The following is a 24,899-nucleotide window of genomic DNA, read 5'->3' on the forward strand; positions in this document are numbered from 1 at the left end:
GTTGTCACACACTAAGAAATCACAGGGGTGTATTCATTCAGATACATGTGCAAAAACTGCACAGAAGTGCTGGCAGGGGCGATGTGTTCTTTCTTTCCCAGTCTGTACATGTGCACGAGGGATATGTGGAATTATCCCTAAAACAAACACGATAAACACAGTCACTTTGACTCTGACTTTGCACTTGGAATATTCCAGTCTCATTTGGAACTTCCTGAATGTTATCAAGGTTTATTTCTCTGCCTTTTTGGATTCTGTCCATCATATGTGTAACAAAATCTCTTTGTCTGTTGTGTAGCCATGATGGTATTTGTTGGTTGTATTGTCTGTATCCAGAAGAGAACTTGACATTTTGACAGATATATCTGCAAGAACATACATATTTATTCAAAATGACATATATATTCAAAATGGAATTTGTGCATATTTTCCAAACATCCATTCGAAAATATCAGAATTGTTTTTTTTTAATTTAGCTGCCATTGGTTTACAGTACTACAATGTAATATTTTGTTTTCAAGCAATTAACTGGTTTAAATTTTACTGTGTAAATATACATGAAATATATGACGGACTTGAAAAATACAATTTGAAAATAACATTAAATGAGAACAGTTGATATGTGTATGTACATAACTTTCACCTACGAATTAAGAAACAAATTTGACATTTCATAACCTTGATATATGTGGAAGACAATATATTGTAGATGCTATGTAGTGGCATTGAATTAGTGTTAACATTTCGTTTTACAAAGGTAAACATTTTATTAATTAATTTATTTCATATCGTTTAAGACTCTTATTGTCATATGATGAAGACAATGCCATCATTTTAGATTAATCAAAACAAGCAGCACAAAAAACACATACCAAATTTCACTTCCACATTTACATGACGAAACACTCGGATATGCGGTGATTAATGTGGTATGCTTCTCAATTGCAATCAATGACTTTAACATGAGATGAATTACGATTCTCTAGTAATATATAACTTTGCATTTAGTTCAAAGTATAGCTTCATTCAATGTGTTTCTTCATAAACCAACCTGTTCCAGCTGTCTAGTAAATACTGGCTGACAATAATGTTTACGGTCCCACTCAATGTCTTATCTCTTTGAGATGACAAATACTCATGCTTCAGTGAACGGTTTTGCCTTTCCACTCCATTGTTTGTGTTCAGCATGACATTGAATATTGTCTTGCGGAAACACCAAACCCAACGCTGGAATAATTATTCATATTTATTTGTTCGTTAACAAAAACAAAGTTTTAATAACATATTCATCAAGTGATCCATTTTCTTTAATCAGTATATATAACTTGTATGGTTTAATTTGTATGTACAATTAATGGCTTCATTAAAGTTAATAAATGGCAGTACATACATAATGTTTGTATCATATATCAGGCAAATATTGTTATAAATAATGTTTTTCATAAAATATACCAGAAAGAAAGAAAGAAAAATGTTTTATTTATTTATCGACGCACTCAACATATTTTATTTACAGTTATATGGCGTCGGACATATGGTTAAGGACTACACAGATTCTGCCTCACTGTAATCAGTCATGAAATATGATGGTGACCACTTGCTGTTTCACGACTTTAAGATGTGCAAAGCCTCCTTGATTGAAATACTGTCGTCACATTGGCATATGAATGTTCCAACAACCTTGTAATCAACATTGGTTTTCACACAGACAAAAAAAAGAGGCAATGCATAACCATGGTTTTATATGTGGCATCCAATAAACAAATTTCATTGCCGTATTTATTCAACAGATGCTGCTGCCAGTCGGTTTGGTGAACAAACAATAAATTGTTGCTATGATCATTATTTTTAGCAGCAATGTCATCAAAGATATTGTTAACTTCAACATTGGTTTGCTCAAATTGTGAAGTATAACTGCCCACACAGGGTCTAAAAAAGTAATGATCATCTGGATTTTGATCTTTCCAAATCTGTATCTTTGCTCCAAGTCATCTTGATCGATTTTGGAATGTCTTAACTCCATTGTAGCTCAATACATATGGTTCCTTATGTCACTGATGTGTGGGTAAAATCTGCGGTTGGTGTTTTGGGGGTTTAATTTTGTTGAGAAACAGGTCTTTTGCAACAAATATATCTAAATGTCGTTTGGTTTCTTGGACTGATGTTACACCATCTGATACTAGTTCTCTTATCTTTAGGCGTATGCTCTCATCCACCGGCTGTAGAACACCTCCAATCTGAATAAACCAAAATATAAAGCCTCCATTGTATTTGAGTCATTAGAAAGTTAGAATGTTTTTTACTAGCAATGATTAAACATTCACTAGCCCTACTTCACTTTTAAGTTAATATAATTTTGCTAAATAATAGTAATAATCAAATATGTCACCTAAAAAGGGAGACAGAACTTAAAGACACTAACATTGGAGGTTGGGTTGGGGTGAGGATATTTATATTTACAAAATACTTAACTGCAACAGTTGACACCAAAAAATTCACTAGCTGTCGGGCATGGCAATAGTAGTTATTTACTAGTCCAACATTGAATATTACTAACCATGGGAGTGGACCTACCATAATCTATAAGCCTTGTCTAAACAGTGAAGTATATTTTTATAGCTGTTCCAGGTCACTATAAAGAAAAACTGTAGATTACTAAAAACATGAAATGAACTTTCCTCTCCTACAATGTGATTCTTGTGTTCTTCAATGTCTGGAAGTGAAATCCATATCCTTTTTTCCCACTCCAGTGTCTTATCATGAAGATCCTGTTTGATACTATGTGACGCTATCTCTTTCGCCCTTTTATCATTGACAGAAATCTGGATTTCATTAAAAACAAGAAATTAAAAGATGATATTAACAACAGGTTCGGGTGGTAATACGATTAATAAAGGTATAATGTAGTTATCCAACTCATACACAGAAGTGCCCAAGATAATATTTTATAACTTAATTTATCTTTTGTAAAATGTTTCATGGATTAATTAATATTTGGTGTGAATGTTCTAAAATTAATATTCTCTTAGTTGTGCCATGGGTATTTTAAGCAGATAATCCTATCTTGTAAAAAGGTGTGTACATATGTTTTGTACTTTTTTAATGTATCCCGCAAATGTTTTATTTTAAAAATATGTTCTTATTAATTCTTATGATTCGCAAATGTTGCTTCAGTTACTTTTAGTGTTACATATATGTCAGTTAATCATTTGAAGTAAAGTTAATAAAAAATGTATTAATCATCGGCTGTTGGATGCTAACCATTTGGTAATTGTGACATATAATCTTAGAGAGGAAACCCGCTACATTTTGCCATTAGTTGCAAGGGATTTTTTGCTATATGCACCATGCAACAGACGGGATAACACATGCCACAGCCTTTGATATACCAGTCATGGTGCACTGACTGGAACAAGCAATAGCCCAATGGGCCTACCGACGATCATCGATCCCAGACCGACCACGCATCAGGCGAGGAGGGTTTGACGACTGAACTACATCGCGGCTATCGGCAATACTGACACTTGTTACGCTGCTTGGGTAAACTGGAGACCAGTCCTTTGACAATCTGATACACATATTTGAATTGAGTTTTAACTATTTGGGGTGAATTAAAGCTGTTAGTTAATTAATTTGATATTTTATCACGCGTATAAGAACGAGTCTTAGTGGCATAATTACACTAGTAACTGAAATTGTTGTAGATACTATATTGACTAATTTTAAGGTTTTTTTTTTTCAATATTAAGGCAGCAATATCCACTAAAAATGTACACTTAAAGCAGTCAGGTCTGTGCACTCGCACATAACACACACACCCCTCCCTCCCGCCCCTCTCTCTTTCTCCCACTTTTCTCTCCCTCTCCCATGTGTGGACTGAAGTGTATTGGATGGTCACTGCGGTCTTGAAGGGTCACTGAACGCGTGACCTGTCTTTCACCTGTGAACAACTACCAAATAGGGCCATTATCAAATTGATCTGGCGAGACCAAATAGCAATTTATTCCATTTTAAACTGGTGAAGTTTCCACAAATTCAGCCGTACTCAAAACTAAGAATTAAATCTCCCCCCCCCCCCCCCCCCATCACAAAAAAATACGAGCGCGAGATTCGTTAAAGATATGCCAACACAATATACCTGATATTTGAGGAAACAAGCAATTTCCCACAGATGAATTGTGGCAGGGCAGTTGACCTTTTTGGTGTCCTGAACAAGAAACCTTTTTTTTCAAGTACACATGATCTTCTGCTTCTTTTAACTATAAATAATAACATGTAACCTAAACAATGTAAACAAATTTACTAGTTTCTATACATACATGTAGTAATAGAAATTACCAATTACATTTTTATAATTATTTTTATATCACAATCAATAATAATAATAAAACTTAAAAACAAGTAATTTTATACCAAAACACCCCCCCCCCCCCCCCACCCAAAAAAAAAAAAAAAAAAAAAAAAAAAAAAAAAAAAAAAAAAAAGGACAAATTTGTGAACAAAATAAGTCTTAATCAATTAGTAATTTGTAAACAAATTTGGAACAAACTGATAAAAAAATTTTATGTATATGATGAGAAACATACATTTGACTGATTGATGTTTTTCTCATTCCTCAACCACAATTGTAATGAAATATAAATTAAGTTCCACTATTTTTTTTTACTTAAAATTATAAAAGTTACATGTAAGCCTCTATTAATTTTTGTTGTAAATTTAAAAAGTACAGTCAAACTACGTTATCTCGACCTCTGTAAACTCGAGTACCCAACATATCTCGAAGTCCAGTGCCGGTCCCGGCAATTTTCCTATGCACTGTTATGAAATTAAACACTGTTATCTCGAGCATGCTAATCTCGATTACGAGGCTCATCTCAAGCATATTTTGGTGTCCCTAGGTGCACTTTCCTGTTTTTTTCTCGAAGTATATAAAACAATTATATGTAAAATGACTACTTTTTTTAATTTATGCTTAGGGTATTAATTTCGTATGTTATTTCATTCTTCCTTCGATGTGAATCGATACACATAACAGAAAATGTTCCACATTTATAAAACCAGTGCAAAGTTTAGCATTATTAAACAGTAAATATGCCAGTAGATGAACCACTTGTTGAAGGTCCCGGCCCTTCTGAGGGGACTGTTGAATCTAGCATTAAGAAGACGCCCCCCCCCCCCCCCCCAAAAAAAAACACAAAAAAAAAAACAAACAACAAAAACAACAAAAAAAACACACAAAAAACACCAACAAAACATCAGGCGTCAAACGAAAATTAATTGTTAGGATGATAGAAACAAAATTGGAAGCAATTAGTGTCAATGAGCAATATATAAAATCAAAGTCAGAAGTAGCAAACCAATTGTCTATTCTATCAAAGACGCTATCTACCTTAATAAAAAAATTCTGACAAAATTAAAGAAGCATATCTGCAGTGTGCTCGATGCTTTACGCATGATCAATCATTCATGGGGGAATGTAACACCAAAAACTGTTATGTTTATCTTGAGCTACTGGTATCTCGAGCATGCTGGTTCGGTCCCTACAACATCAGGATAACGACGTTTGACTATATATATATAGAACAAAGTAAAATATATTGTTAAATGCAACGATTCCGAGAATATTTCTATGAAGCTCAAAGTGAGTTATATACTGAGAACAAGGACACATTTTTAACACCTTCTCTGCCTCTTGCTTCTCTTTGCATGTTTTATGCCTATTGGGGCCATTTTGGCATTCAAGTCTTCTTTTCCCCCAAGACTATGTAGGGGCACCCACCAAACACCAGTCTTGTCCTAGCAACATCCTGGGTGTCTGACCAAACTACGCGATGATTCTTTGCCGTCAGATCTATATCATTTATAATATACGAAAATTGTAAAAAACATAAATAATCAAATTCAACATGGGGAGTAGTGAACATATTTAACTATTTTTTTCCACCATTTACATGATTTACACACTTCATTTATTTGTACATCTAGGACAACCACTGAGACGGTATACATCTCATTACTGTTAGAGAGCATACGACTCAGTGATTTCTACATCTAGGACAACCACCGAGGCGTTGTACATCTCATTACTGTTAGAGAGCATACGACTCAGTGATTTCTACATCTAGGACAACCACCGAGGCGTTGTACATCTCATTACTGTTAGACAACCACCGAGGCGTTGTACATCTCATTATTGTTAGAGAGCATACGACTCACTGATTTCTACATCTAGGACAACCACCGAGGCGGTGTACATCTCATTATTGTTAGAGAGCATACGACTCACTGATTTCTACATCTAGGACAACCACCGAGGCGTTGTACATCTCATTATTGTTAGAGAGCATACGACTCACTGATTTCTACATCTAGGACAACCACCGAGGCGGTGTACATCTCATTATTGTTAGAGAGCATACGACTCACTGATTTCTACATCTAGGACAACCACCGAGGCGGTGTACATCTCATTATTGTTAGAGAGCATACGACTCACTAATTTCTACATCTAGGACAACCACCGAGGCGTTGTACATCTCATTATTGTTAGAGAGCATAGGACTCACTGATTTCTACATCTAGGACAACCACCGATGCGTTGCACATCTCATTACTGTTAGAGAGCATACGGCTCAGTGATTTCTACATCTAGGACAACCACCGAGGCGTTGTACATCTCATTATTGTTAGAGAGCATACGACTCAGTGGTTTCTACATCTAGGACAACCGAATTAATATATCTGACCCGCCTTCTCCCCCCCCCCCCCCCCCAAACACACACACACATACACATAAACACAGAGAGAGAGAGAGAGAGAGAGAGAGAGAGAGAGAGAGAGAGAGAGAGAGAGAGAGAGAGAGAGAGAGAGAGAGAGAGAGAGAGAGAGAGAGACAGAGACAGAGACAGGCAGGCAGACAGATACGCACACATGAGAAGGGGAGAAAAAGAGAGAAGGAGAGAGAAAGACAATGAGACAGAAAGAGAGAGAGAGGGGGGGATAAAGAGAAGTGTAGAGAGAGAGAAGACAATGAGACAGAAAAATATAGAAAGAGAGAGAGAGAGAAGGGGGAGAGAGAGAAGGGGAGAGAGACAGAGAGAAAGACAATCAGATAGAAAGAGAGAGAGTGAGAGAGAGAAGGGGAGAGAGACAGAGAGAGAATGACAATCAGACAGAAAAATATAGAATGAGAGAGAGACACACACACAGAAGACAAGACAGATATAACGAGAGAGAGAGAGAGAGAGAGAGAGAGAGAGAGAGAGAGAGAGAGAGAGAGAGAGAGAGAGAGAGAGAGAGAGAGAGACACACACACACACACAGAAACAGAGAAAGAGACAAAAAGACAGAGGAAGATAGAGAGACAGACAGAGAACATGGTACCGCCACTAAGGTTACACCTTTCAAAAAGCAGCAATGGATTGTTTATAAGCACCTTGTCTTAGTCAGAGCAGTACATACCACGGCATTTAATGTACCAGTCGTGGGACACTAATTGGGTCTGAGAATATACCAAATCCACAGAGGACGATCGATCCTGAATCCCTTCACACCTGAAGCGAACTCTCTACCACTGAGCTACATTCCGCCCCCTAAAATTCGAGGAAGTTCATTTAGTTAATTAGCCACATGGAGTGTCATTACGATATAGTCGCGAGGGTGGAGCATGCAGTTGAAGCAGTTGGAGGGGGGGGGGGGGGGGGGGGGGGGGGGGGGGGGGGGGGGGGGGGGGGGGGGAGACGTTTGATATTCCAGTTCGTAGGACAACCGTGACATCTTATATTTTAAAAAACCCCACATCTGCCCCCTCCCTCCCCCACCCCAATTCACCAGTTTCTATATAATAATGTTAATTAGAAACTCATTTTATTTTGAAATATCCTCATATATTAAATTAATTTGTTTACAAGTTACAGTAACGTTATTCCTGATTTTTTCCCATTTCTTTTTTTGTGTTGGACTTCCCAGTTCCTCGAGAATAGATATTGATTTGAATGCGGACCGACCTAGTGCAAAATGTGGTTGTTATTTATTTAACACGGTAGCGTAACTAAGATGCATTGTTCGGTCGTAGGGAGCAAGCGAAGACACGAGAGGGGATATTATAAAGATGCGATTTGTGATTTGACGTCTGGTGTATAACTAGTTTTAAATATAAGTGTACTCTATACGGGCAGATCTAGGCGTTTTGACGGGTGGGGTAGGTCTCAATGTGGAACCCCCCCCCCCCCCCCCCCCCCCTCATCACGACCACGACCACCACTACTACCACCAATATAAAATCCTGGTTCAAAATATAATGTGTGTCATGTTCATAAATTCTTCTTTCTCCTCCGGACCACTGGTTTTCAAATCATTACTTTTCTTTGCGAAACTTACATCAGTAATTAGAAAGAGCGTTTCTAGGAATACAAAAACAACATGTTATGTTGATGAAATATTTCTAAAAGAAAACAACCGTTAATAACAACACACACACACAACCACCAGACACATATAGACAACACAACACAAGACAACACATCATAACACAACATAACACAACACAACACAACTGAACACAATACACCATACAACACCGCAACACAACACAACACAACACAACAACACATATTAAAATACAACCAAATACGATCTTTATTGCACCTTGTGTATCATCAAATTGACACAGGGTAAATGTTATGAGGAAAACACAAACATATAAGAACTAGTTATATCTAGCAAATATCAAACAGGATGATAACATCATTGCAATTAAAAGTCTAGCCACCGGTTAACACATAAATACATTATATTCAATTTGACATTCAACCCCCACACATCCCACCCCCAGACATCCCACACCTAACACACACACACACACACACACACACACACACACAAAACACAGAGAGAGACACAGACACACGCACATATACACACACACGCACACACACACAGACACAGAGAGAGACACTCTCACACACACACACACACACACACACACACACACACACAGACACACTCACACACAGACACACACATACATACACACGCACACGCACACGCACACACACACACACACACACACACACACACACACCATTAAAACACACCAAACACATATCTGCATTTGATTCGTAATAAAATATTTAAATTGATAAAAACAATATATATATAATATGTAATATATAATAAAATGATAATTATAAACTGTAAAGCAGATAATCAGGCACGACGGAAGCGAGTAGACATTGGGGAGGGGGAGGGCAAAGCAAAGTTTCTAAGGAGTTCGGGTGGTATACTCCCTTGTAAAATTTTGAAAACTAGATGTCCTGAAATGCAATAATATATGATATTGACGATACCGAAACACACGAGGGTAATAAATATCTTTGTCATATAATCTCAACCTTAATACAACGTGTAAACTGTGCACGTAACTTTAATTCCAGTCAGCCATTACGTGATGTTCAAATGATGTAAGAATATGTGACACGGTGTCTTTTTGAATGAAAATGACTTAAAAAATAAACTAGTGCTTAACGCTTTTGTTTTCTGAACGCTGGACAGTTTTCAGTGTAAAGTTGCTAATGAAACGTTTTTGTTTGATGACTACTAAAGTATATGACTGTTATGGAGTGTCGCCGTAGTGCGTTTGCTTAAGGGGCCATTCAAATATTACGTAACGCTCAAGGGGGTGGGTAGGTGTAGGTCCAAACGTTATGTAGCGTTACAGGGGTTGAGTGTATCTAACAGTGTTACGTAACGCTCTTTATTTAGTACTAAAATCTTCTTTTTTTCACAAACGTTCTGTCACGGCGACAATGTTTAACATTATAGCTAGACGTATACACACAAAAAGGATTATAAATAGTTGAAATGTGTATCCGCGCTTTCTCAAATCGCAAAACAGTAAGTTAAAATAATATTACATGTATATCCATCGCGTGACTTTTTTGTGAATGCTAAGGTGTGTGTCTCCAAGCGTTACGTGATATGGGTGTGTATGTATGGCCTAGGTTATGAAGCAAAGAAAGAAATGTTTTATTTAACGACGCACTCAACACATTTTATTTACGGTTATGTTGCGTCAGACATATGGTTATGGACCACACAGATATTGAGAGAGAAAACCCGCTGTCGCCACTTCATGTGCTACTCTTTTCGATTAGCAGCAAGGGATATTTTATATGCACCATCCCATAGACAGGATAGCAAATACCACGGCCTTTGATATACCAGTCGTGGTGCACTGGCTGGAACGAGAAATAGCCCAATGGGCCCACCGACGGGGATCGATCCCACACCAACCGCGCATCGAACGAGCGCTGTACCACTGGGCTACGTCTCGCCCCTCGTTGTGAAGCGTTACGGTGGGGGTGGGGGGGGGGGGAGGAGAGGGGAGGGTTTCTTGACAAAGATATCCACCGTTCCACAGAGTTCACTTGTACGCCTTTATAGTAACATGAACCGCCCTCGAACTCACTTCTGTCTACGGATCTGTCCTGTATAAGAATGCAGACTGTTTTTCAACTACTGTGGTACTACTGACCTTGGACTGATAAGCAGACTGTAAAGGGTTTCCCCGTTTTCCGTAAGACTGCCGACGATTGGCTGAATTAGATCTGCACACCTGACATTGTGACAATAGTTTAAAGATATGGGTTGCAGGTCAAACCCGTGGATTTGATTGTACGCCAAGTCTGTATCGTAAAAAAAAACCCACTTGAATAGTTGAATACATTGGGCTCGTAGGAAAGATATCTGGAGGGGGTGGCACAATCTCTAGTGGGGGAGAGGGGATCACAGCTTCTATAGCTGGAGGGAGAGGGCAAACCATATTTTTACCGTTATATATATATATATATATATATATATATAAATATATATATATAAAAACTTAGAAGACACGGAGTACGTTTTTGTCCTCGGGGGTAGGGGTGGGGTGGAGGGTGTGGAGGGGGTCAGCTAATCTTCATATTCGTTTTTGACACAGGTTTTTGTTGCCCAACACAATGTAGGGCCTACTGTGACATTGTCTATGCGCGTCGTGTTTGTGTGTGTATGTGTGTATGTATGTGTATGTGTGTATGTGTATGTGTATGTGTATGTGTATGTGTATGTGTATGTGTATGTGTATGTGTGTATGTATGTATGTATGTATGTATGTGTGTGTATGTGTATGTGCGTGTGTGTATGTGAGTAGTATATTATTAGGGGTCAGAATTTCGGCCCCTGTTTAAATATTGCATAGTCAGACAACCGCTTTAAAATTAATAATTAATAATCAGTATCTATTCGAAAAGCACAGCTACGACGTGTTTGTTCAAGTTGAGAAAGTGAATTCAGTTTTATAAGTATAATCAATTACAGTGAAGCTTCCATCACTGAGATCAAATCTATATTAAAAAATAAAACAGAGCCCCAAACGCTATAAACGACTAGTTTAAAACCAAATAATTCGTGTTTCTTTTAAATAAGACGGTATAGCAAACACAATTTATTAATTTTAATGCATCTATCTATAATGAATTGTCATTAACGAATGCAGAACAAATCCCATCTTTTAAAACCTTAAAATTTAAAATACAATATTACTCTTTGGTCTGACCAAAAAAAAATCAATACCGAACCGTAGTCGGGTATACACAGTGCGCTACAACGTGACTTCGCATTCACTCAGGTGTCGTCGTATTGATTTTACCGAACACCTAGCCCGTGTCATTCATACAATGACCACGTGACTCGCGCCGTTTTCCGTATATGGTATTGATTACTATCCATTGTTCTAGATTAATGAATGAACTCATCAACAATTGCATTAGGCACAAATTCCGTCGACCTTTCCTCTACACGGCTGACCTGTGACGTTGTGCATACAATTTCATGTCACTGGCCGGTTTTCTGACCCCTAATAATATACTACATATGTGTGTGTATGTATGTGTGTGCGTGTGTGTGTATGTGTGTGTGTGTTTGTGTGTGCGTGTGTGTATGTATGTGTATTTGTTTGTGTGTGTGTGTGTGTGTTTGTGTGTGTGTTTGTGTGTGTATGCATATATATGTGTGTGTGTGTATGTCTGTGCTTATGTCTGTATGCGTGTGTGTATGTATGTGTGCATGTGTGTGTATGTATGTGTGTATGTATGTGTATGTGTGTGTGTATTTTATATTTGTGTATGTGTCACACACTATGTATGTGTATGTGAGTTTTTGTATGTGTGTGTGTATGTGTTTATATGTGTGTATGTGTATGTATGTGTGTGTGTGTGTATGTGTGTGTGTGTGTATGTGTGTGTGTGTGTATGTCTGTGCTTATGTCTGTATGCGTGTGTGTATGTATGTGTACATGTGTGTGTATGTATGTGTGTGTATATTTTATATGTGTGTATGTGTGTGTCACACACTGTGTGTATGTATATGTGTGTGTATGTATGCGTATGTGTGTTTTTCTATGTGTATGTGTGTGTGTATGTGTTTGTATGTGTGTATGTGTATGTGTGTGTGTATGTGTGTGTATGTATATGTAGCAGTCGGTATTTTGTGCGTGAAGCTAGGTTCAACAAAGTTCACAACACCAGCTACGGGTTAGGGCATCATCTTTTATTCATGTAAACATAATACACAAGACACACCCTGCAAGGATTAAAAACACAAACGTTAACAATATGGTAAAAACAATACAAATATATCCCTATCGAGGTAAAACAAACATTCAGGCATATATTAATGAAACACATTGCAAATCATAGAAAACCGTCATTAATCATTATTTATCATTCTGATGATTATGAATCATCATCCTCTTTATCCTAAATACTGTCATCACGATTATTAATCATGTTAACATACATGTATATATATATATATAATAATCATTTCGTGACCACCAATTATAATCATTGATTATAGCAAAGGGGAGATAATTTATAGTAAATAGGGTTATTTAAATGATTGTAATTATAATTATTATTTGACGTAATAAAGCTTTATCATTAATGAGTTTATGAAAGAAAGGATATAAATTACAAGAGTATATTTAAAATTACAAATATATAAATATTAGACTTAACCTGTAGCTTAACATACCATATGAATTACACGTAGGCATTGTGTTGATATATTCCATAACAACTGGGGAAACCTGCATAAAAATAAATTCATAATATCAATTGTTTAGTATATGGTTTCCATATATCTATTATACATTCAGAACTAAAACATTTAAACTAATTCATTCCAAAACCAATGCTTTGGTGTAGTTCGTCATAAAAAACAATTGATTAAACGTAGCTAAATTATTAACTCAGATAAGCTAACAACTAAAACAGAAACTTCACTTAAATCATAAAATATATAGTTTTGACAGCAGAAAACAAAGATGGCTGACATTCATTATGTCACGCCCTGTAATCCATAATAATTAAAAGGCAGATTTATTATTAAATATTATATGTTGAATTATTCATTAATCATTACCAGGAATAGAAAATTAGGCATTTACTATTATTATTTAAGTTTATCTTCTATAACAAATTAATACTAACCTTTAAATTAAACTTCTACTATTTCTCTCTTATCTGAACTTGTTTCTTCAAATACTAAATAATTCTGTCCTGTCTTGTCAGTCCAAAGAAAGCATGCAGATACATGTGAGTGTTAATTATCCAATGGGAGAGAAAGAGACAAGGGTCAAAGTTTAAAGATAGCTTGGGTGTTTGTATTGTAGCTATGGCTACCAAAAGAGCTCACACTGACTGCACTGATGTGGTCACGCGTGGTTGACCAGCATACACGAACACATCACAGGTACAGGGCAATACTAGAAACAGGTGATAAAATGTTAATTATAGTGATATGTTGTTCAACCTGTAGTTGTTACAGCCTGAAAATAAACATTAATGAAATACATACTAAATACCATACTTAAAGGTACATACTCCTCTAAGAACCTGAAATTAAACATTAGTTACATAAAACCTATATGCTTAAAATACACGTGTACTACATATATGTATATGTATGTGTGGGTTTTCTGTCCCTGACAACCAAAATATGTTGCGGGCAACCATTCTTTGTCAAACAGTTGCCCGACAGGCAACCGAGAAAATCATAAAACAAGTAAACTGAAAAACAAAACTTCACGACACTCGGACAGTCACGGTGTCATCAAGAATTCAGCATAATAATGTTTTCTTATTTTAATAATGACAGATATTAATTTTAACGGCAACATGTATGAAAGAAAAGTCTGAAAAATCTGTAGTGTGTTATTTTAACTTTGTAAAGTCTTTGAACCAAAGTAATAAAAACGGACCGAAATTGCGTGTCAGTTTCAATACACATGCTAGTTCAGGGCCAAAGACAAGTAGGCTAGGGCCGAGTTCAGCTAAACCGAGCAAAACAAAAACGTCCGCTGAACTGGTTTATGCGCTTCACGATCCACGTCGGGAACCAATCACATAGTTCGCGAACGTTAGGAAAACGTTCGTTGGCTGTTCTCAGTGTGCATATAGGTAACGCTTGACAGTCAGCCGAGACTGTTGCACGTGTCAAAAGACATCGTTGCGGACATCTTGATGTAAATTTGTGAGAAAAAAAACCCCACTACCAAATAGTTGTTCACATCAATGAATACTTAATTGCTGTTTCGTTTGTTTATTTCCGTTGTCTATGTTAATTTCGCACTCATGCATTTCGCGATCGCGGGAAAGGGACATGCAGTATTTATACAAATTGCGGTTAAACGTACACTGAATACAATTAGTTTACAATAATCATGATATTTGTTAGATAAAATATTATATAAATTTGTTGACTGTGAGGTGACATCTCAAAAGTTAGCTAGATTTTAAAAAGACCGTAAATTTGAATTCATTATCTTTTTAAAGAAAGAAAGAAATGTTTTATTTAACGACGCACTCAACACATTTTATTTACGGTTATATGGCGTCAGACCACACAGATTTTGAAACCCGCTGACGCCACTACATGGGCTACTCTTCCGATTAGCAGCAAGGGATCTTTTATTTGCACTTCCCACAGGCAGGATAGCATAAACCATGGCCTTTGTTGAACCAGTTATGGATCACTGGTCTGTGCAAGTGGTTTACACCTACCCATTGAGCCTTGCGGAGCACTCACTCAAGGTTTGGAGTCGGTATCTGGATTAAAAATCCCATGCCTCGACTGGGATCCGAACACACTACCTACCAGCCTGTAGACCGATGGCCTACCACGACGCCACCGAGGCCGGTCTTATCTTTTTAATCAAAACCTTTTGACGCAAATGGATGGTTGTCATAACGTGAAGTCAGCATTCTTAGGCTACGTATTTTACAAGCTGAAATCAGCAACGAGCATTTAACACGACGCGGAAATAATAAAATGGCGCAAATTACGAAATTGTTGGGGTGTGGAATAGATGGGTTACTTGAAAATAGAATTAAAAGCAGTTCAAACCAAATAAAGATTGCTATTTTACAGAAATAATGAGCTCTGTTTAAAAAAGGAAGAAGAGTATTGGCTCTCAAATTGTTATTAATGACATAGGCCTTAGAATTTGGGGTGTGTTTGCAGAGGGCATTGGCTTCCAACTCTGCATATCTCCCCCCACCCACTGAAAAATCAAAGTAATATATTAACTGCCCCTACCCCCATTGCTGTCTTTGGTTTTGATCAGGGGATACGTTTTGTTATTCAGATGTATTCCAGTTTGTACATAATTAGCTGAAAAGGATGCATTTTCATATTCATATATAAATACTCTATACAGTACTACACAAAACAATTTTGGCTAAAACATTTTCATGGCTAATAAAAATCCCATTTGGCAATTTTTTTGGCTACAGGTATTTTTAATACTGGGTGAGCCCTGAGTTCATCAAAGTATTATGACTGTGACAGCCCAAGCGAGATCGAACCGCCTCTGTGGATCCATTCAGCTGATTGGGTTTTTTCTTGTTCCATCCAATGCACAACAACCGGACAAAGGCTGTGTTATGTGCCTTCCTGTCTGTGGGAAAGTGCATATAAAAGATCCCTTGCTGCATTAGGAAAAATGTAGCGGGTTTCCTCTGATGACTACGAGTCAGAATTACCAAATGTTTGACATCCAATAGCCAATGTTTAATTAATCAATGTGCTCCAGTGGTGTCGTTAAACAAAACAATATTTTTTTTCAGCCTAAGCGAAGATGAGCTGTAGATAAATAATGTTAAAAAAGAAATAAAACTAAACTGATAAGTAATGATAATAATAAAAACATTTTAAATTTCAGTTTCATTTTAATGAGTTCAAAATTATATTCATAAAACTTTTTATGAAATATTTGGGCAACCAAGAGATGATGTTGGGCAACCAAACTTCAGCTACTGGTTTCCCACCGGGCAACCATCACAATTTCACATTTATGCACCCCTGATGTGTACGTGTGTGTATGTGTATGTATGAATGTGTTTGTATGGGTGTCTGTGTGTGTATGTATGTATGTATGTATGTGTATATGTGTATGCGTGTATATGTATGCATGTCTGTGTATGTGTGTGTCTATGTATGTGTGTGTATGTATGTGTGTGCGTATGTGTGCGTGCATGCGTGTATGTGTCCGTGCGTGTGTATGTGTATGTGTGTGCGTGCGCGTGTGTGCTCGAGTATGCGTCTGCATGTGTATCTGTATGTATTAGTTTTTATGTGTAGACAGTGAATATGATGGGTTTGGGTTAGTTTTTATGTGTAGACAGTGAATATACAGGGGTTTGGGTTAGTTTGGGTTAGTGTTTGTGTGTATACATAGTGAAAATGGTCGCTATGCAAAACGCACGCAGTTTTGAATGTGTCATCAGGCGGTCTGATGATCCCCGAAACGTAGTGAACAAGTCTAGCTATGTGGACTAATGTTACCCCCCCCCCCCCCCCCCCCCCCCCCCCCACCCCCACATACATACACATTTTTTCCATTAGTAGGAAATGATCGTTTAGATGCATCATCGTATAGACAGGATAGCACATACCACGGCGGTCTCTGTCATGGTGCAGTGGCTGGAACAACAAACAGCCCAATGTGTCCACCGACGGGGATCGATCCCAGACCGACCGCGAAATAAGCGGGCGCTTTACCACTGGACTACATCCCGCCCTCTTAACTGTCCAAATGCCCGTCTTGCTCTCTTATGGTCAGAGTACTCGGGCTACCCCCCCCCCCCACACACACACACACACATCCAACCCCCCCCCCCCCCACACACACACTATACTACCAGTACCACCACTTCCTCACCCACACTATACTATGTGGACTAATAGCTATGTGGACTAATGTTACTCCCCCCCCCCCCCCCCCCCCCCACACACTATACTACCAGTACCACCACTTCCTCACCCATACATACACTATGCTACCAGTGCCACCACCTCCTCACCCACACCCACACACTATACTACCAGTACCATCACCTCCTCAACCACCCCCACACACTATACTACCAGTACCACCACCTCCTCAACCACCCCCACACACTATACTACCAGTACCACCACCTCCTCAACCACCCCCACACACTATACTACCAGTACCACCACCTCCTCACCCACCCCCACACACTATACTACCAGTACCACCACCTCCTCACACCCACACCCACACACTATACTACCAGTACCACCACCTCCCCACACACTATACTACCAGTACCACCACCTCCTCACACCCACACCCACACACTATACTACCAGTACCACCACCTCCCCACACCCACCACCACACACTATACTACCAGTACCACCACCTCCTCACACCCACACCCACACACTATACTACCAGTACCACCACCTCCTCACACCCACACCCACACACTATACTACCAGTACCACCACCTCCTCACACCCACACCCACACACTATACTACCAGTACCACCACCTCCCCACACACTATACTACCAGTACCACCACCTCCTCACACCCACACCCACACACTATACTACCAGTACCACCACCTCCTCACACCCACACCCACACACTATACTACCAGTACCACCACCTCCTCACCCACACCAACATACTATACTACCAGTGCCACCACCTCCCCACCCACCACCACACACTATACTACCAGTGCCACCACCTCCCCACCCACCACCACACACTATACTACCAGTACCACCACCTCCCCACCCACCACCACACACTATACTAGCAGTACCACCACCTCCCCACCCACCCCCACACACTATACTACCAGTGCCACCACCTCCCCACCCACCCCCACACTATACTACCAGTACCACCACCTCCCCACCCACCCCCACACACTATACTACCAGTAGCACCACCTCCCCACCCACCACCACACACTATACTACCAGTACCACCACCTCCCCACCCACCCCCACACACTATACTACCTGTACCACAACCTCCTCACACCCACACCCACACACTATACTACCAGTACCACCACCTCCTCACCCACACCCACACACTATACTACCAGTACCACCACCTCCCCACACCCACCCCCACACACTATACTACCAGTGCCACCACCTCCTCACCCACCCCCACACACTATACTACCAGTACCACCACCTCCCCACCCACCCCCACACACTATACTACCAGTACCACCACCTCCCCACCCACCCCCACACACTATACTACCAGTACCACCACCTCCCCACCCACCCCCACACACTATACTACCAGTACCACCACCTCCCCACCCACCCACACACACTATACTACCAGTGCTACCACCTCCCCACCCACCCCCACACACTATACTACCAGTGCTACCACCTCCCCACCCCCCCCCCCACACACTATACTACCAGTACAACCACCTCCCCACCCATCTCCACACACTATACTACCAGTACAACCACCTCCCCACCCACCCCCACACACTATACTACCAGTACCACCACCTCCCCACCCACCCCCACACACTATACTACCAGTACAACCACCTCCCCACACCCACACCCTATACTACCAGTACAACGACCTCCCCACCCACCCCCACACACTATACTACCAGTACAACCACCTCCCCACACCCACACCCTATACTACCAGTACAACCACCTCCCCACCCACCCCCCCACACACACTATACTACCAGTACCACCACCTCCTCACCCACACCCACACACTATACTACCAGTACCACCACCTCCCCACACCAACCCCCACACACTATACTACCAGTGCCACCACCTCCCCACCCACACCCACACACTATACTACCAGCACCACCACCTCCCCACCCACCCCCACACACTATACTACCAGCACCACCACCTCCTCACACCCACACCCAAACACTATACTACCAGCACCACCACCTCCCCACCCACCCCCACACACTATACTACCAGTACCACCACCTCCTCATCCACACCCACACACTATACTACCAGCACCACCACCTCCTCACCCACCCCCACACACTATACTACCAGTGATACCACCTACCCACCAACCCCCACACACTATACTACCAGTGCCACCACCTCCCCACCCACACCCACACACTATACTACCAGCACCACCACCTCCCCACCCCCACCCCCACACACTATACTACCAGCACCACCACCTCCCCCCCCCCCCCCCCCACATACTATACTACCAGTACAACCACCTCCCCGCCCACCCCCCACACACTATACTACCAGTACAACCACCTCCTCACACCCACACCCAAACACTATACTACCAGCACCACCACCTCCCCCCCCACCCCCACACACTATACTACCAGAACCACCACCTCCCCACCCCCACCCCCACACTATACTACCAGTGCTACCACCTCCTCACCCACCCCCACACACTATACTACCAGTACCACCACCTCCCCACCCACCCCCACACACTATACTACCAGTACCACCACCTCCCCACACACTATACTACCAGTACCACCACCTCTCCCAACCTACGCCCCTGCATTGAAGTACGTTGTTCTGGACATGTTAGTTATTGATGGAAATCAATAACTAGATGGAAAGCAATAGTAAAATAATGTTTTTCAAGCTGCTATTTTGCCGTGGTCTTGCCTAGCTATCGCAGTTTGTGTACACGAGTGAAGCAGTTTTCTATAAATAGATACCTCGAAATACTCGCGGGAAATCCCCACGCAGCCATTTTGACGCTGGACGAAGTGATCGAAAGACAAAACGTTTCTTTGAAATACAGTAATTTTGTGGAATTGACTTTCATTTTAGTTTGAAGTAAAATGGCAACAGCTTCGAATTACTTGATTTTGGACTCGTGTAGCCATATCCAGACGGGCGACGAGAGCTCGATGACAATCAATGTAACGATTCCTGGATCTCACAACACCATCTACCTCGTGAATCCAAACTGTGTAAATGTTGGAGGACACCACAACACTGTCATCAACCAGACTGATAACTCGGAGGTCACTGAAGTGGAGGTAGGAAGTTGTCATGGTGATGCCGATGATCATGATGATGATTATGTTGTTGTCAGTGAAAGTGAACAGGAGAGGCGTGCTAGTGACACGGAGTTAGTACAAAGAGAAGAGGGCGGTTATGTTGCTGACGAAACTACTAACAGCACACAGACTCAGTCTTTAACGTTAGTTGCAGACAATAACACCACTGCTTTTCAAGATCAACGGGTGGAGGTTGGAAGTCCGGTAGAAGGTCGAGTTCAAGGTACCAGCAGACCACGACGTTTTGCCTGGCTATTGGCGCTGTTCAGGCCTCTGTTTGATGACTTCGATGTGGTAGATTCGCAGGGTAAACGAGTTAAGATCGGGGATAATGTCTGGATCAAAAGACGTGATAAATGGTCTGTGTGTTCCGCCGTCTACGTGGGAGACGGTCACGTGATCACGCAGGTGAAAGGAGAAGACAAAGTCAGAAAAGTGAGAGTGGTGCATGGGGAGTTCTACGTGGTGATGATCCGGGGCCGAGTATCAATGAAATTCTCAAGGGCGGAAATAGTGGATCGTTCGGAAAACCGTCTCCACATGAGCTACAAAGATGACGAGGATTTCGTGGCCGATGTTTTCGACTGTCACACGTGGGATATGTAGTCTTCAGTGTGTAAATATCATAGTTCTTCGCCGAGTGTAAATATTACATAATACATTTGTTCACCGAGTGTAAATATTATATTTGTTCGCCGAGTGTAAATGTTATATTTGTTCGCAGAGTGTAAATATCATATTTGTTCGTTGAGTGTAAATATATTTGTTCACCAAATGTAAATATCATGTTTGTTCGCAGAGTGTACATATCATATTTGTTCGCCGAGAGTAAATATATTTGTTTGCAGAGAGTAATTATTATATTTGTTCGCCAAGTGTAAATATCATATTTGTTCGCGGAGTGTAAATATTATATTTGTTCCTTGAGTGTAAATATTATATTTGTTCACCGAGTGTAAATATTATAGTTATTTTCATTTTTCATGTGGACAAAACTTTACAAACATTTCTCAACTTGATCATTGTTTTTCGATCAGTAACATTTTTACTGTTAATTTCCCATGAACAAAATAATTATCTAATTTCAATTAAAAACATTTGACTAAAAATAGATTCACTTTGTGTTTTCTTTTAATGTTGTACAAACTCACATGGATTAAAGGTTATTTGATTTTTAAACATTTTTTTGTTGTAATTTTTGTTTATGTTGTTTTTGGGGGTGTTTTTTTTATTAGGCTACCACAACCTTTGTTATACCAGTCTTTAAACAGACATGACAGCACATACCACAAAATGTTATACCAGGCTTTAAACAGACACAACACATATATATATATATCAACCTTTTATATACCAGTCATGAAACGGTTAAGACGGCATGTAACACATCATTTGATATAATCATTATTTAAACATACTTGACAGCACATACCCCAACCCTTGTTACATCAGGCTCTAAACAGACTTGATAGCACATACCAGAATAGGGGCGAGACGTAGCCCAGTGGTACAGCGGTCGGTTTGGGATCGATTCCCGTCGGTGGACTCATTGGGCTATATCTCATTCTAGCCGGTACGCCACGACTGGTTTATCAAAGGCCGAGGTAAGTGCTATCCTGTCTGTGGGATTAGGTTTTACATTCAATAGCTGATGATTAATAAATCGATGTGCTCTAGTGGTGTCGCTAAACAAAACAAACATACCAGAACCTTTGATATACCAGTTTGTATGTGACAGCACATACCTCAACCTTTGGTATACCAGTCGTGAGACAGACATAACAGCACATACCACAACCTTCGATACACCAGTTGTTAAACATATGACAGCACATACCACAACCTTTGATATACCAGTCTTTAAAGAGACATGACAACATATACCACAACCTTTGATATACCAATGTACGCACATACCACAACCTTTGATATACCAAAGTAGGCACATACCATTATCTTTGATATACCAATGTCGGCACATACCACAACCTTTGATATACCAATGTCGGCACATACCACAACCTTTGATATATCAATGTAGGCACATACCACAACCTTTGATACACCAATGTCGGCACATACCATTACCTTTGATATACCAATGTCAACACATACCACAACCTTTAATACTTATATACCAATGTCGGCACATACCACAACTTTTGATATACCAATATCGGAACATACCACAACCTTTGATATACCAATGTCGGCACATACCACAACCTTTGATATGCCAGTCTTTAAATAGACATGACAGCACATACCGACCGTGCATCAAGCGAGCACTTTACCACTGGGCTACGTCCCCACCAGAAACAGAAGAAGGGCCTATGTGGCCTCGTGTAGACTGGTATAATGGACTTTGGGTTGGTGGGTGGCTTACATTTTAAATACGGTACACATTATGTTGTTGCCTTACAATGTGAAAGGACTGTGATGTAACCCAGTGGTAAACCGCCAGCTTTATGCACGATCGGTTTAGGATCGATCCCGTCGGTGGGACCATTGGGCGATTTGTCGTTCCAGCCAGTGCACCACAACTGGTATATTAAAGGCCGTGGTATGCGATATCTTGTCTGTGGGATGGTGGTGCATTAAGAGATCCCTTTCTAATAATGGAAAATGTAGCGGGTTTCCTCTCTAAGACTACTGTGCTCTAGTAGTGTCGTTAAAACAAGAAACAATTAAACTAGCAGCCAGTTCTTGGTGAATATGGAGATATAATTTTTTATCGAACTGTTACTTCACGTATTCACATCACGTGACAATGTCATGTCAGTCAGCCTCAATACAAATATCAATTGATCAAGTAGGGCTCGTTCATTTTTCTGAATGTAATTTTTAATTTTTGGTCTATGTGCATTTTTGAGACTGCCGATTTAAGAACACTGATAAATATGTCTGATTAAATATCTTGTGAATAAAACTGGACACTGGTCAGTCTGTTTCATTGTTCTATCTGATTAAATATCTTGTAGATTAAACTGGACACTGGTCAGTCTGTTTTTCTGTTCTGTCTGATTAAATATCTTTTTAAATCAGACTGGTACTGGTCAGTCTGCTTCTCTGTTCTAACTGTCTTGGACATTGGCCAGTCTGTTTCATTGTTCTGTCTTGGTTCTGTCTGATTAAATATCTTCTAATTCAAACTGGACACTGGTCACTCTGTTCTGTCTAATTTAATATATTATAAATCAAACTGGACACTGGTCTGTCTGTTTCATTGTTCTGTCTCGGTTCTCTGATTAAATATCTTGTAAATTAAACTGAACACTCGTCAGTCTGTTTCTCTGTTCTGTCTGATTAAATATCTTGTAAATTAAACTGGACACCGGTCAGTCTGTTTCTCTGTTCTGTGATTAAATATCTTGTAAATTAAACTGGACACTGGTCAGTCTGTTTCTCTGTTCTAACTGTCTGATTAAATACTTCTAAATCAGACTGGACACTGGTCAGTCTGTTTCTCTACTGACTGATTAAATACTTGTAAATCAGACTGGACAGTGGTCAGTCTGTTTTATTGCTCTGTCTGATTAAATATCCTGTAAATCAAACTGGACACTGGTCAGTCTGCTTCTCTGTTCTGTATTGGACACTGGTCAGTCTGTTTCTCTATTCTAACTGTCTGATTAAATATCTTGTAAATCAAAATGGACACTGGTCAGTTTGTTTCATTGTTCTGTCTGATTAAATATCTTGTGAATCAAACTGGACACTGGTCAGTCTGTTTCATTGTTCTGTCTGATTAAATATCCTGTAAATCAAACTGGACACTGGTCAGTCTGTGTCACTGCTATGTCAGCTATTTCAGCCATGTTTTCAGGAGATCAAGATTCTTCTCCATCCAACCAATGTTGTTCATGATCTTCTCCAACGCAACCTTCAAATGACCTCTGGCTGACCCAAGGTCAGGCTCGCGTTTCATAAACTGTTTTACCTGCAAAATAACATGTATTTCTATAAATTGTTTTACCTGCATAAAATAACACGCTGGGTTCCTATAATCTGTTTTATCTACAATTTAACACATTGCATTTTTATTATGTGTTTTACCTGCAAAATAACGCTGTGTTCCTATAATATGTTTTTCCAACACAATAACAAATTGCTTTTCTATAATCTGTTTTACCTACGAATTAACACTGCAATTTTATATTTGATTTACCTGCAAAATAGCATGCTATGTTTTTTATAATCAGTTTTACCTGCAAAATAACACGCTCTCTATTTATAATCTGTTTTACAGCAAAATAACACAGAGGTTTTTTATAATCTGTTTTAACCTGCAAAATAAAGCTGTATCCTAACCAGACGAGAGCGATGCGAGCGATTATTGCAATTGCTGCATCCTAACCGCTCGCCATGTTAAAAGGCCATGTTATAAGATATTTCAGTGTCCCCTCTCATTGAACTGGCCATGTTATAAGATATTTCAGGTGTCCCCTCTCTTTG

The 24,899-nt window shown here is 39.8% G+C and overlaps 2 protein-coding genes and 1 long non-coding RNA gene across 3 annotated transcripts in view; all 3 read right to left on the reverse strand.

The window, feature by feature from the left end:
* Positions 1-1,824: 1,824 nt before the first annotated feature.
* On the reverse strand, positions 1,825-10,822 carry LOC121373073. The gene is made up of 3 exons (XM_041499518.1): positions 10,709-10,822; positions 2,600-2,822; positions 1,825-2,260 (listed from the first exon to the last, which is right to left on the reverse strand). Exons 1-3 carry the CDS (start codon positions 10,820-10,822, stop codon positions 2,052-2,054), a joined length of 546 nt encoding a protein of 181 aa, XP_041355452.1. The 3' UTR covers positions 1,825-2,051.
* Positions 10,823-12,564: 1,742 nt separating this feature from the next.
* LOC121373742 lies at positions 12,565-13,854 on the reverse strand. Its single transcript, XR_005958120.1, has 2 exons — positions 13,530-13,854; positions 12,565-13,126 (listed from the first exon to the last, which is right to left on the reverse strand). It is a non-coding gene; the product is annotated as an uncharacterized LOC121373742 (long non-coding RNA).
* Positions 13,855-23,266: 9,412 nt separating this feature from the next.
* LOC121373595 (aminopeptidase N-like) overlaps positions 23,267-24,899 on the reverse strand; it is a 62,331-nt gene continuing 60,698 nt past the window's right edge. The window contains exon 23 of the mRNA XM_041500284.1: positions 23,267-24,384. Coding sequence (XP_041356218.1) covers positions 24,250-24,384 — 135 coding nt within the window. The 3' untranslated portion in view covers positions 23,267-24,249. The remainder of the gene's footprint in view (positions 24,385-24,899) is intronic.

This window comes from Gigantopelta aegis, chromosome 5, assembly GCF_016097555.1.
Source record: "Gigantopelta aegis isolate Gae_Host chromosome 5, Gae_host_genome, whole genome shotgun sequence".
Lineage (NCBI taxonomy): Eukaryota > Metazoa > Mollusca > Gastropoda > Neomphalida > Peltospiridae > Gigantopelta > Gigantopelta aegis.

What these genes read in the sequence shown, in the direction of transcription:
- LOC121373073 (XM_041499518.1), bottom strand. Translation starts at nt 10,822, where the DNA reads ATGGTTTGCCCTCTCCCTCCAGCTATAGAAGCTGTGATCCCCTCTCCC. An exon ending in CAATGTATTCAACTATTCAA is followed by an intron (nt 2,823 to 10,708) that starts GTGGGTTTTTTT and finishes AATGAAATCCAG; the next exon opens with ATTTCTGTCAATGATAAAAG. An exon ending in CTATAAAAATATACTTCACT is followed by an intron (nt 2,261 to 2,599) that starts GTTTAGACAAGG and finishes AATACAATGGAG; the next exon opens with GCTTTATATTTTGGTTTATT.